The sequence below is a fragment of the Gastrolobium bilobum genome, unplaced genomic scaffold (assembly GCF_033153095.1).
Source record: "Gastrolobium bilobum isolate Gb01-03AN ecotype WA unplaced genomic scaffold, APGP_CSIRO_Gbil_v1 utg9509, whole genome shotgun sequence".
NCBI classification, from domain to species: domain Eukaryota; kingdom Viridiplantae; phylum Streptophyta; class Magnoliopsida; order Fabales; family Fabaceae; genus Gastrolobium; species Gastrolobium bilobum.
The window spans coordinates 462,475-476,389 of NW_026898720.1; the positions used below are offsets into that span (position 1 = coordinate 462,475).

Sequence of the window (13,915 nt, forward strand, 5' to 3'; positions counted from 1 at the left end):
CTCGCAAACAAAAGCCAAAACAAAACAGTTGTTAATATGAAAAATAAAAAAAAGTAACGTGTTGCCACCTCCTTGAATAGTGACAGCGTTTTCTAGAAAGAACTCCATTGTTCTCTTTTCCTCTGCCACCTTCCACATTTGGATAAACTAATAAGTTGCTTTTAGGAGAAGGAAACTAAGAAAGAGAGAAAGGGATTATCAAATCCACACTAAACTGGAATCTGATTCCCTCTCAATTCTCCTCACTCACCTCACCCAACTAACAATGTCAGCATACCGATGGAAAAATTTCGACGAAAACGAGGATCGCCCCACCAAGCCTCGCCGCTATGGCGTCACTGAAATGAGAAGCCCTCATTACACTCTCTTTAGCCACAACGTTCTTCAGGTAACCCCATTTCCCATTCCTCATTCAATTCATGACTCTGTTGTTTCCTGTACAATCAGGTTGAATTGAGCTTAAAGGTCTTTGATTACTAGTGATTATGGTGGATCATGATGGGTTTAATTATTTAATTATTATTAGCGTTGTGTAGTGAAGACGTGTTGTGTTGTGTTTTGTGAAGGATATATTTGAATCTATGGGAGAATATGTTGATGGGTTGAAGTTTTCTGGAGGTTCTCACAGCTTGATGCCAAAGACTTTTATCAAACAAGTGATAGACATGGCACATCAGCATGATGTTTATGTTAGTACTGGTGATTGGGCTGAGCATATGATTCGTAAAGGTCCATCAGGTTTCAAAGATTATGTGGAGGTATATGGCCACTTTTTTCAATAATTTTTTATTATTTTGTGATGAACTTTTGTTCTTGACTTAGTTACATGTTATTATTGATCTTGTATCAGGAGTGCAAGCAGTTGGGGTTTGACACTGTTGAGCTGAATGTGGGCTCACTTGAGATTCCTGAAGAAACCCTTTTGAGATTTGTTCGCTTGGTCAAAAGTGGTGGTCTTAAAGCTAAGCCTCATTTGGAAGTGAAGTTTAATGAGTCTGATATTCCCAAAGGTGGTGATAGGGCTTATGGGGCTTATATTCCCCCAGCACCTAGATCATTTGGTAAGGATATCTTCTGGATTGTACTAATAAAATATGAAACAAGTGATATGCTATGATTGAAGAATAGGCAGATATTTATGATTAATCATGTCCTTTGTACAGGACATTGTCTTGATAAACATGTTCTTTGTTTCAGGCAATACTATTGTGCTGATATAATTTTCATGAATCTAGTAAGAGAATGCACTAATCTGTGAAATATGTCTGATATTCCTTGTCTACAACAAGCCTGCTGATAAGCCTTATATGATATGTGGTTGTTTAATAATGTACTATAGATAGGTTTTTTTCTTTTTTAAGGGAAGGGCAGTGCAGGTAATTTATGTGAAGTAATTAATGATGGAAACCCAAAGCTTGGTTAAGCAAATGACATGCAATGTCAACCGAAATCAAGATTATGAAAACAAAAATTGGAACTACACTAGAAGCATGTTCAAGTTCCAATCATTTTAGCATCAAATTTCTGTTTATAGAACAATTTCTCAGTTTGTGTCCTTGATTCAATTCCTCTTCTATATTCAATTTCAATTCAATTTGATTGGATGTTCCATACCCAGTATCTAATAGTTAATTTTGTACGTACTTAGCATGATAGTAACATTAAAAAAATAAAAGTTAGCTACTTTGTCTGTATCTTCTTGCTGCATGAGCTTTCCTTTTCTGATTTTGAGCAGAAGTATAAAGTTAAAGTTCAGAATAAATTTTTTATAGAAAACAAAAAAGTTCATATAAGAAATGAAAATATCTAAATTCTGAAGGGTTTTGGTTTCAATTTGGATAAATTGCTTAATCAGATGAATGAATGCAGAAGATATGCTTATTATGGATTCCGTCACCTTTATTACTTTAGACAGATCTGCTTAGAATGTGTGTAGAATCAAATGGGTAGAGGCCAGGATAGGGGGTCAATACACCTATGTGGTATATATTTCCTAATTCATTGATGTTGGACGTGTTTTACATGATACTATTTGCTGTAGTCATTTTGAATGGTGCTTAAGAAATTCCAACCCACTAGTTACTGGCACATAATATTTCAATTTTTTTTGGACAGAAGGTTGATTGGCAATGAAAAATGTAAAATCAACATAATATATTGTTTTGACTTTGTATTGAAACTCTTGCCACAGAATTTGTAGAAGATGTAGATCTCTTGATCAGGAAGGCTGAGAGATGTTTAGAAGCAGGTGCAGACATGATAATGATTGATGCTGATGATGTCTGCAAACATGCTGATAATATGCGGGCAGATATCATTGCGAAGATCATAGGGCGCCTTGGTCTTGAGAAGACTATGTTTGAAGCATCAAATCAGAGAACGTCCGAGTGGTTTATCAAACAATATGGTCCAAAGGTAGATGGTCTGCTAAATAATTCTAGGCATAGTTGCCCTTTTTGCTAATAAGAATAAGAAACCCAACTTACAGCTTTGTTGATATTATACGTATACCTCTTATTTCAGGTTAACCTCTTTATTGATCATTCGCACGTGGTGGATGTGGAATGCCTCAGGGGACGAAACTTGGGTAGAAATCATGCTTCTGTCCTCGGTTCTTCATATTTCCTGTTCTGAAGTGATGGGAATTTTATGGCACCCTATGGGGGGTTGGCTTGTTTAAGTAAAAGTCTTGTGTTGTCTGTTATAGTGGGTGTTACATATTTCCTTCAACGAACATAGAGAAAATTTAAATGGAGATATTGAAATAAAAGTTCACATAAACTTTTCATGGATTGTTCATACAATAGCTCTACTAATCCTATACTAAAGAAAACATAACATATTCAGAAATGATAAGCTCAGCAGCACCAATCCACGCAAATTTATGATAGTATTGCTTCGGGGTAAAAGGTGATTTGTGTGCGCTCTATTCCTAAAGAGAATCTTGCCTTATAGCGTTTAAGAACTTGATCCATGGTAACTCATTGTTGATGCTACTTTAATATGTTGGCAGTTTCAATTTTCTTGTTAATCTTGGCGGTTCAAGGCTTCGGCTCCATTTGAGATTAACTAAAGATGTGCCTTCCTTGTGCTTGCACGGACTTTTTGGTCTTTCAAATTAGTTAGTTAAATGATTTTGGTGCTATATGTTTCTTTTCTTTTTCTTTTTTTTGGCTATTTGTACTTGAACGCATGAATTCAAGAAAACTACGGACAAAACCAGGGGTAGGAGAAATTTTTATATGAATCTGATGTATTAAGTTCATAAATTATTGACATGTAGTAACTAAGTAGTAATTAACTATGATAACTAAATAGTAATAATTAATAATTTATCAACCTAATGTGCTCAACTTAAGCACACAAATTGATACAAGAATTATGTTGTACATTAATCTAAGTCTAATTGGGACCACAGTTAGTCGTGAGCACAAAATTCTTTCAAAAAAAAATCCAACTCTTTTTTGGGCATTAAACCATTAAGTAACGCATTGAGGTATCTAAACATCAAAGGAAACGGGAATGGACCCTCTATGTTAAATAAAACGAGAACCATAGTTATACAAAGGTGGATCAATAGTGATAAAACCGATAAAAAAAACAAGTTTTCTTCTAACATCTTTTATGGGAATAAAAATTGTTAATTCTTTATAAAATTTTCCTCCGATTTATCAATTAATTCTTTAAAAAATAGTATTCTTTGTACCAAAAATTCTTATTTACACATTTTATAAACAAAATTAGTTTTATTTAAGTTTTTGTCACTCTTTTCTATTTATTAAAAAAGATATATATATATATATATATATATGTGTGTGTGTGTGTGTGTGTGAGGCGAGATCCTTTGACATCGGCGTCAAATTTAAAGTTTGACACCTAATCTAAGAGCTGTTAGATCAAAAAAGAACAACGACTCTGATTTGTAAGAATGTGATACCATTGATCTTTTTTGATCTAACAGCTCTCAAATGAGGTGTCAAATTTCAAATTTGAGTTTATCTCTTACATACACATAAAAGTATGTAGGGTTCATATTTTCTCTTTCTTTCTCTTTTTCTCACTTTTATGTATATAAGAGATAAAATTAATTTCCTACAACATGAGAAATATTAATATTTCTGTCTCTCTCTCTCTATATATATATAAATATATGGTTTCAATTTTCGCCTATAATAGGAAATATGTATCTTATGTTATAGAGACATCTTGTGTTGGACCCATATCTATTAAAAAATCATAAAGCTGTTATCAAAAAAAAAAAATCATAAAGCAAAAGAAAATCTTGCACGAAAATTGAAAGATCATTGATAAGAGACTCTCTTACAATATGAGAGAATATTTTTTATTTTTTTTTGGAGTTACCCAACTCTAATTATCTCTTTGAGACGAGTTGGCTCCCTCCGGTATCCCCACGAGCTTCGACTCTTTGAGCCGGCTATGGGACTAATCCAGAGTGCGGGGGAACAGTGATGGCTAAAGGTCCAGCCCCCTCCCCAAGAATGCATTCAGCGGGAATCGAACACATATCCAACCCCACTAACTCAGCGCCAAGTTACCAACTGAGCTGCACCCATTGGGTGGATATTTTCTCATATATATATATATATACATGAGGTAGGATCCTATGACACCAGTGTTTGACACCTCATCTAGGAGCCATTAGATCAAAAAAGATTAATGGTGTCACATGCTTAATATCAGAGTCGTTGATCTTTTTTTATCTAATGGCTCTCAGATGAGATGTCAAAATTCAAATTTGACACCGGTGTCAAAGTATCCTACCTCTATATATATATATATATATATATATATATATATATATATATATCAAACCAAGCGTATAGCTTTTTGTGTGCATTGCAGAGATGTATATATATCAAACCAAGCGTATAGCTTTTTGTGTGCATTGCAGAGATGTTCGTGCTCTAGATTGGATCAATTTTTAAGTAAAAATCATCATATCTAATTCCTTCGGTTTGATCATTTAATCATCCATTCGGTTTAGATTTTTTTTTCAATCCAATCCAATTTTATTCGGTTTGGATTAGATCGGTTTTTAATTTTTCAAAAAGCCTAAAATTTCAGTCATACAAACCTCTAGCTGTATAAAAATAAAGTCATTCAAAGTTATAAACCACTTAAAAATTCAAGTCTTCAAACTAAAATAAGTCTTAAAACGCATGAAGAGTTAAAATAGATAATAAAAAATTAATAAATACATAATACATTGGATTACTTTGAATTGGATCTGTTTTTACCAACCAAATCGAAAACCGATCCAATCCAATTAAATTATGCGATATTGTTTCGGTTTTTGATTTTTTGATTTTCTGTTAATTCAGTTTTTCAATTCGACCGCTTTGATTTGAATCGGTTGATAAATGCTCTAGTTAGCTTAGTACCATGCTCCCTCCTAAAAAAGGATAAAAAAAAAAAAGAACTCAAAGAGGAATTGAAAAAAAGAATTGGATTGAAGAGGAATAAAAGTTTTTTATATACAAAATAGATGCACCGAATTTATATTAGGGTAGCACCAAAAAAAAAAGAAAGAAAATCCGTATACGAGACGAGAGGGACTGGGGGAGGGGTTAATAGTAGTTTGTGACAGCTAAAAAGAGCGTTTGTTTGTTTGACTTGATTGGATTCGGATGGTTCCCCTCTCTCTCTCACACACACATTCACATGACAAATGATATGATTAATAATAATAATTACACATTCCGTTTTCCATTTCCATCTGTGGTTTTAATTACAACGTTGTTGTTGCTCTTCCTCACAAAAAACAACCCATTTCACGCGAAACAAGGTTCCTCCCCTATCTCCTTCTCTTTCTTTTCTTCTTGGTCAATGATAACTCTCTCTTTTTCTTCGATTCAATGACGTTCTCATTTATTACTGTTAGCTTAGATGTGCGAATTCTTTGTTAGTATCTTGGGTCGGATATGCTTTTGGGTGAGATTTTGTTCTGAATCCATGTATGCATTGCCAAAGGAATAAAAAAACAATAAGGTATTTTTCTTGTACGGGTATTGGTGGCACAATTTGATTCAGGTGTAACAGATTCATTTTGCGAATATAGTCTTAACCTGTTTAATTTTCAGATCAAGTTGTGTGCATTTGCATAATTTGCAATTTTCTTGTTTAAATGGGATATGGGTTTCAGTAGATTGGATCAATGGGGTTAATATACTCATCCTGGCTGATGCTGTGTTGGAATCTACTATACTAAGGAATGCCATCGGGCAGAGGCATTATGTTTCAGGCTTTGTCCTTGTATTTGTATATCTTGATCTCTTTGAATCTTATTTGATTTTCTCACATGTTATTGCAATCATGGGTGCTACACTAGTTTTAGGATATAAATTTTTTGATGAAATAGCAAGGGAATAATGTTGGCATTTGTTATAGATAATGAAACCTCGATGCAGCCTGATGCTTTTTTCCTTACATTGCAAGTCTACTAGCCATATTTATTGAGCTCAGGAGTACCACAAACGATGACTTGATCATATGCTATTCTTGCAATAGACAATCATGCGAGTTCTAAGCCTGTGGCTCCTTCTTGATATTTTATAATACTCTTTTTTGACTCCTTGTTTCCATAGTAGGCTGTGGTGACTTAATCAGGTTGGGATTACAACAATATAATGATGAATCATGTGCTCCTTTCATGGCATGTTTGTCCATAAGGATTCTTATATCATATTTTTAACATTATGAAGAACACATTTGGCTTAGGTTTGATTCATACAGAAGGAACCACAGCTGAAGTTCTCATATCTCGTCTTTTATACAAGAAGAAAACTATCCTCTTTTCTCGGTCCTCATTAGTCACTATATTACTAACATGAGTAAAAGGATTGTTCTAGTTGTCTTTGGGGGTTGCATTCTTTTAATGTAGAGTTATTCTCTTTTGATTGTGTTTTTATTCACTACCAGCCTCTTTAGTCTATTGGAATTCTGAATGTTCCATTTTTTGGAGTGTTGTTTGCTGATTAATATTTTGCGGAGGCCTTTTAATGTATGCTAGTATATGCTTTCCTATCAGGGTTTGTTTAGGTCTAGCGCGGGATTGAGTAGATTGCTTTCACCATCTTGTTTTGTGTAGTGTGGAAGTGCTGCAATTTAGTTGGCTTTTTTCCATTTATTCAATATATGGGGTTTGTCTAATTTTATATAGGATTTTCCACAGCTATATGGCTGTGAAACATGTAGAAATCATTTTCAGCATAGTCTCTTGCATTGAGGTAACACACGTTGATATTTATTAGTTAGCTTTTAATTGATGATTGAACATAAATTCAGCAGAGAAATTGTGTAACTCTTAAATTTTGCAATTTTGCCATCTTCTTGCTTCCTGGATACTAATGAAATGGGTGTGAACTTATGGCTTTATCTACTACTGAGATGTTTTCATCTTGATGATGCATTAGCATTTTGTTGTTCTTTATTGAAGGATATTTCCTCATAGTTTCTGGATGGAATGTGACTCTGATTTCGAAGATACAAACACACACATATATGTTTAACTTCTCCAAAGGCTGTATATTCTATTTTCTGTGGAGTCAAATATACGTGCTATTACATGAGCATTGAATTTCCTAACACTCTTGCTAATGTTTGATATGATGTACAGATTCAAGCTGTCCTAAGTAGGTCGTTGTAGAAGCCATGGTTCATGACTCCATTTTGTCTTCTCCTCGGATGAGGTCACCATCTTTCAGGAAGCAATTTACAAAGTATGAATTGGGTAGTTGGTCAACACTCTTGAAGAGACACCGCTTCCTCTTATATGCTCTTGTTCTACTATTTCTCCTCTGTACTGTTTATCTGTATTTTGCTATCACTTTAGGGGCCACTGACTCCTGCTATGGGTTGACTGGACCTGAGAAAGCTTCTTGTCATATGGAGCAGGTTAAGGCTTCTATAGCCCAGCGTAAACTGAAAAATCTGAGACACTTCTGATTGTAATGCAAGTTATGGTGGAGAGTCCTTTTTTGTTTTTTTGCTTTTTTCAAGTCTGGGTGAAATGAAATCGAAATATAGTACACTACAGTGTTAGTATTGTACGTATTATGTACAGATAATTAGAAACTGTTTTGTGAGCTAAAATGAACAATGCATGTAGAAAGAAAGCAATTTCTACTAGCCCAATCAAGTTTGAGTTTTTCCAATGTTGATGGCTGATTCAAAGCTTTCCGTTTCCTATTTTTTTGTGATACGGTTGGTTCATTTTAATATGGACCTTTTCTAATGTTATCATGTTGGATCATATCCCGAGTTGCAAACCAGGAAGAAGTTGAATAATTCTCACAATGACTTTGGCAGACTCACACTACACGTGTATAATTTAGTGCAGCTTAGGTTTTGATTAATTCAAAAAGAAAAAAAGTATCAAAAACTTTCTAAAATAAATTTGGTTATAAACTATTTTAAATACAAAATGAGTTAAGAAAGTATTTAAATTATTAAAAAAAAATTAATTTACTGTAAATGTAAAAGTTTTTCATATTATAATCAAATTATTTATTATTATATGTTCACATTATTAAAAAAAGTAACTATAATAATTATTTAAAGGGGAAGGATATTGTAACAATCAACTAGTGTTATTATTAATGTTACTACCAATTAATTTCACCGTTAGATCGATTATGTTGATCCAACGGTTATATTTATTGTAAATGTAAAAGTTTTTCATATTATAATCAAATTATTTATTATTATTTGTTCACATTATTAAAAAAAGTAACTATAATAATTATTGTATCAACATAATTGATCAATGGTGAAATTAATTGGTAGTAACATTAATAATAACACTAGTTGATTGTTACAATATTCTTCCTCTTACTTAAAAACTAAATCTTTGAATAATGTATCAGATTAAAATTATCTATTCAACATATTTAGGAATTAGGATTTAGGATCAATTGCTCCATACTTAGGACCCGACCCGATCCACAATCATATCAGTTTGATCAAGTTAGTCCGAATAAGTTCGTGTATCAAATCCCTAATCCGTTACCACTCCTATTTAGCAAAAATCTCAGACTTGGAGGGACTTGGGGTTCGGTCTCCGATTTTGAGATAGTTATGTCGTCGGAGAAGGAAGCTTTAAGTTCTACAGCTAATCGTAAATTATCGTGTACCACTTGCTTCGATGATCTCTGGTTCTGCTACTGTAATATACTCATTGCCCTAAAACCTCAAAAGTTGGTGTCTTTTCTCAATTGGGTCATCAAATTACTGATAAAGTTTGTGCCTTTAATGTGTGCAGCCCCGGTTCATCAAATGCAGCAGTATTACAGGCTTGGTGTTCTTGATAATTGTTCCGACAAATGGAAAGCATTGGTTGACTGCTTAATGCTCAAGACCAAACCCAATTCTCAAGTCCAGGTTGGTTCCTACTTCATCCTCATTAATTGATATGCAACAATAATGTAATTATTGGATGTTATTTATTATATGCTGAAAACTTTTTTAGACATTGGGTTAAAATATTCGAGTTAGTCATAAAAAATATAGCGTTGATAGAACTTACCTTATAAATATATGAATTATGTATTCCGTTAGTGAAATTAGTTGGGATTAATTTTAGTGACTGAATGCATATTTCAATGATGATATAGCATTTTGTGTGGTAATTGACATTTGACATCAATGCATGGAATTATTGATATGGAGTGGCTTACTTGGTATATGTGTATTTAGAATTTGGTTTTATGTTATTTCATGTTTGTGAGATTAGAGAGTTAAGGAACCTGTCCTTTCAACTCTGTCTTTGAAATTCTCTTCATTGCTAGTTTTGCCCTTCTAATTGATGCCCGTTATGCTGTTCTGTTCTGTGAATGATGAACAGTACTGCAACATGAAATGTGCAAGAGCTCTTAGTTAATGTTAGTTGGTGTTATTGTATTTTTTTTATATTCATCATTCTACCATGTGCTCGTCAAGCTGGACGGAAAAGAAAATAACTATTTATATAAGATGAACCTTTATGATTTTTCGTTGTTGTTGATCGTTTTACCATGTGCTATGGCACAGTTGCGTGGTTTATTAGATCTGGCATGGCAGTTTATCCGGCTATTACTTTGAGTAACATGCTGTAACTCCTGCGTGCAGGAAGTTCTGGAAATTCGTGAGAAATCGAAGTCACATATCTGGACTTTTCGGACGCCAGAAGAAGCTTCAGATAACTGGGAAGAACTTTATGGTCATTTGGACGAGAGCAAGTTTAGGACTACCGTCGCACAGAGTAGTGGGAACTACTCCCATTTAAAATGAAATTATAGACTATGTATTTTCGGGAATACATAGGCATAATATTAATATTATTTTTTTCTCTCTCTCTTTAAGAAGCATTTCAGCACAGGTGTCATGTTTTTATTGGCCGGATGTAGGTACTACGCTAGCATACTATATATTTCCCATTTGGACAAGCCTGAATGATGAGAATCAAATTGTGTCAATAAATGAGTTTTGACTTCTGATTTTGCCTGTGACTTTTGTAGACCAAAGAAAGTTTATATCAAATTGAAGATGCTAGAGAGCAAGATTTTCATTCTTATTTATTTTGTGCTGTCTTCTGTCTTCACATTGAATTTTGCACTCAGAAGACTTGGCCAATAAAGTTTCTAATAACTTATAAAACTGCAATGACTTTAGTTTTAATGGTTCTTTCTCTTGATGAAATTTTAGTCACTTGATTTATGGTCCCTCCATCATCTTGTATAGAACATTGGCACGTTATTGATCATGTAATTAAATATCTTTGGCACAATAAGTAATGGTTTGTTCTATGAAATATATCAAACTACACTTGCAGGATTTTTCAATGAGGATTGATAATCATTGTAAAGTAACTTTTTATATACTTTCTCCCAGTTGAGTCCTTTCTGATTTCTCTCAGCAGTCAGAAGCATATCAATACTAAACATCATACATAGAAAACCTGTTCTGGACATGATGGGTCTGGCTTCAACCTCAAAGGGTAGCAGAAGGAACTAGCTCTTTCTGTCTTTGATATGTTTCATCTGCAACAAGTAGATGCATTACACTCGTTCATTTCCTTTGCTCTGTGGGAAATTTTTGTACACAAAGACTAATACAATCAACATAAGTAATCACATAAATTTTTTTATCACATAAATATTTTGTATTTTAATCATCTAATGCTTTTGGGTAGTAACTGCGTCTTTGATTTTGATTTGCTTAGTTATTGGTGATTGTGTTTGACCTAAATGATTACTTCGTGAATAACAATAATTTAGTTTATTTATGCTTATGAGTTTTCCTTTTTTATTCAACACTAGTGTTGTAATCAAAAGTTGATAAAATGTCTATCATAATGTTTGAAATTAAATATAATTCAATAAGACATGAGTATAAGTCATTCTTCTATATTTGTGAAAAATCGCTGCAACTTTAAACACTAATGCAGGAAGTAAATCTTAACTTGTTAATTATAAGAACAAATCTGATTAAATAAAAATTGAAGGATTGTAAACTTTAAACATTGATTTGTAAGTAATAATAAAGTTAAATGCAAGCAACACTCGACATAAGAAAGAGATAAAACGAAGGCATCAAAATCGAACTTTTCTTCTTTTTCTTTTCATATTTTGGTTGTAGAAGACAAAACAATTTTTTTTTTTATTGACAAGTTTTCTACATTACTATATCAAAAATAAAATAAAATTAAAAGAGATATAAAACATCGAAAAGGATTTCATCTAAAACAGAATGTTATAATGAAATCCTTTCTATTTCAAAAAGTTACATTAATCTTTTTGAGAACGGTTATACTTACAACTTTTTTTTTACAACCTCTTACAACCATATCTTAACACTGTTGATTTTCGTCAATCAACGGTTATCATTTATTGTGAATTTATAATTAATTAATGAGTTTAATTTGCGAAAATAATAACCGTTGATTAGCGAAAATCAACAGTGTTAAGATATGATTGTAAGAAGTTGTAAAAAAAAAAATTGGAAGTATAACTTCCCTCATCTTTCTTATACAATTAATGAGTGTTATACTTTGTATCATGTAATAGTATGTAAACCTTCATTTTGTAATTAAATAAGACGAAATTCTAAAAATAAGAAGAAATACTAAACAGATTATTTTTCATGTAGAAAAATTAGTGGGAAAAATTATAACAAACGCCGCATCCAAAAGATTTCATCTAAACCCGAGTGTTATAATGTATTTCTTTCTATTTTAAAAAGCTACACTAATCTTTTTTCGAGGAATTGATATGCGTTATACTTTGTACCATGCATAATATGTAAGCCTTTATTTTGTAATAAGAAGAAATTTCATAAACAAGAAGGAATACTAAACAAATTATTTTTGATGTATTGAAGATATAAAATCTAATGTTAATAGAAAGAAGAGTGGATTAAAGCAACATTCAAAATATTTCATTTTGAAATGATGTTGCCTAAAAAAAAATGAATGTTATTATTTGATCCTTTCTATTTTAAAGTTATAGTAAAAGAAATAATTTATATGTTACCAAAAAAATTATATTATATATTTTAGTCCGTTTTAATATAATTGAGCCTTTCAAATATAGCTTTTCTTTTTAAGCGATGGATAGTACTATAATTCATAAGTGAGTAAATTGAAACCTTTTTTTTAATCCATAAAAATTTAAGTGGAATTAGACACCAGTATTCTATTAGGATCAAACAGGACCACTCAACCTCTTTAAGAATTTTCAGGAGATATTACATGATTTGAATTCACGTCCTTGTAGAATATAGACCATACCCTTAGCTAGGGGTGTGCATGGAGCGGTTCGTAACCGATTTTGACAAAAACAGAATCGAACCGATTTTAAACAGTTTGGTTTTAAAACCGAACCGATTTTTTTTTAAACCGGTTTTTATTTATCCAAACCGGTTTAAAACCAGTTCCAAAACCGGTTTATAATTGAAAATCAGTTTTGATTTAAAATCAATTAAAAACCGATTTTGAATGTAATGATTCAGAACGAAAAGCTGTAAAATGTAATGGGAGGAGATAGGAGATGGGAAGTGGAACAAATTGGCAAATGGCTTAAGAGGTGGGTTGGAACCAAGATGTGTACGTGGTCCTATTGAATATCACTTGGGATGCCATTGAGTCATTAACCTTTGAACTCTGGCATCTGGTTATGGTTATTACAGCACGTTGCTGCATCCGAGCAAAACATGTAAACTTTTAGTTTTCCATCATCAGATTCAGATTTTTCTTTTCTATTCCAAATAAAAAAAAGTACAATCTCTACTCCTTTTCTCATTTAGGAGTTACTGCAAATCCATTAAAATTGGGAATTTGGGAGTAAGGGTTTATGGAACTAAGATTCAGAATATTGAAGATAGGATTAAAAAAGAAAAAAGAAAAAAGAAAAAAGTATTAAAAAAATGGATATGGTTTGGTTATGTTGGATATTCAAACTATTGTGAAAATGGATAATCAAACCAAAATCAAAATTAAAAAACTGGATTGATTTTTTAAACCATTTTATAAAAACCGGTTTTTGAAATTGGTTTGGTTCAGTTTATGAATTGGTTTTGATCATTTGGTTTTTTTGAACACCCCTACCCTTACCTAATTATATTTATCTTTGTTGGGTAAATTGAAACTTTTACTATTGACTTTGAAATTTTAGAAAATAAAATAAAGATTTTGAGTGAAGTCCTAAAACCTATAATAAATATTTTTATTTTATTTTATTTGAAAAATCTTGAAGTTATTATTAGGGTGTTTAAAATTGATTATGGTGACATTAAAAATGATAGAGAGAAAGAGAAAATAATATCTTTGAAAGACTCATTTTCATAACGGTTAAAAAATTCATTTATATTAAATAGATTAAAGTATAACTCATGAATTTTATGAGAAGGAAGTACAAATGTT

At 32.2% G+C, this 13,915-nt stretch overlaps 3 protein-coding genes across 3 annotated transcripts; all 3 read left to right on the forward strand.

The window, feature by feature from the left end:
- Positions 1 to 140: 140 nt before the first annotated feature.
- LOC133283547 (protein HEAT-STRESS-ASSOCIATED 32) lies at positions 141 to 2,788 on the forward strand. The gene is made up of 5 exons (XM_061480415.1): positions 141 to 388; positions 567 to 758; positions 851 to 1,061; positions 2,192 to 2,415; positions 2,524 to 2,788. The coding sequence occupies exons 1-5, from the start codon at positions 266 to 268 to the stop codon at positions 2,632 to 2,634; spliced, it is 861 nt and encodes a 286-aa protein (XP_061336399.1). The 5' UTR covers positions 141 to 265; the 3' UTR covers positions 2,635 to 2,788.
- A 2,877-nt stretch (positions 2,789 to 5,665) lies between these two features.
- On the forward strand, positions 5,666 to 8,052 carry LOC133283582 (uncharacterized). The gene is made up of 2 exons (XM_061480462.1): positions 5,666 to 5,806; positions 7,637 to 8,052. Exon 2 carries the CDS (start codon positions 7,672 to 7,674, stop codon positions 7,963 to 7,965), a length of 294 nt encoding a protein of 97 aa, XP_061336446.1. The 5' UTR covers positions 5,666 to 5,806; positions 7,637 to 7,671; the 3' UTR covers positions 7,966 to 8,052.
- A 974-nt stretch (positions 8,053 to 9,026) lies between these two features.
- On the forward strand, positions 9,027 to 10,369 carry LOC133283579 (uncharacterized). The gene is made up of 3 exons (XM_061480459.1): positions 9,027 to 9,184; positions 9,281 to 9,399; positions 10,126 to 10,369. The coding sequence occupies exons 1-3, from the start codon at positions 9,097 to 9,099 to the stop codon at positions 10,285 to 10,287; spliced, it is 369 nt and encodes a 122-aa protein (XP_061336443.1). The 5' UTR covers positions 9,027 to 9,096; the 3' UTR covers positions 10,288 to 10,369.
- The last annotated feature ends 3,546 nt before the right edge of the window (positions 10,370 to 13,915 follow it).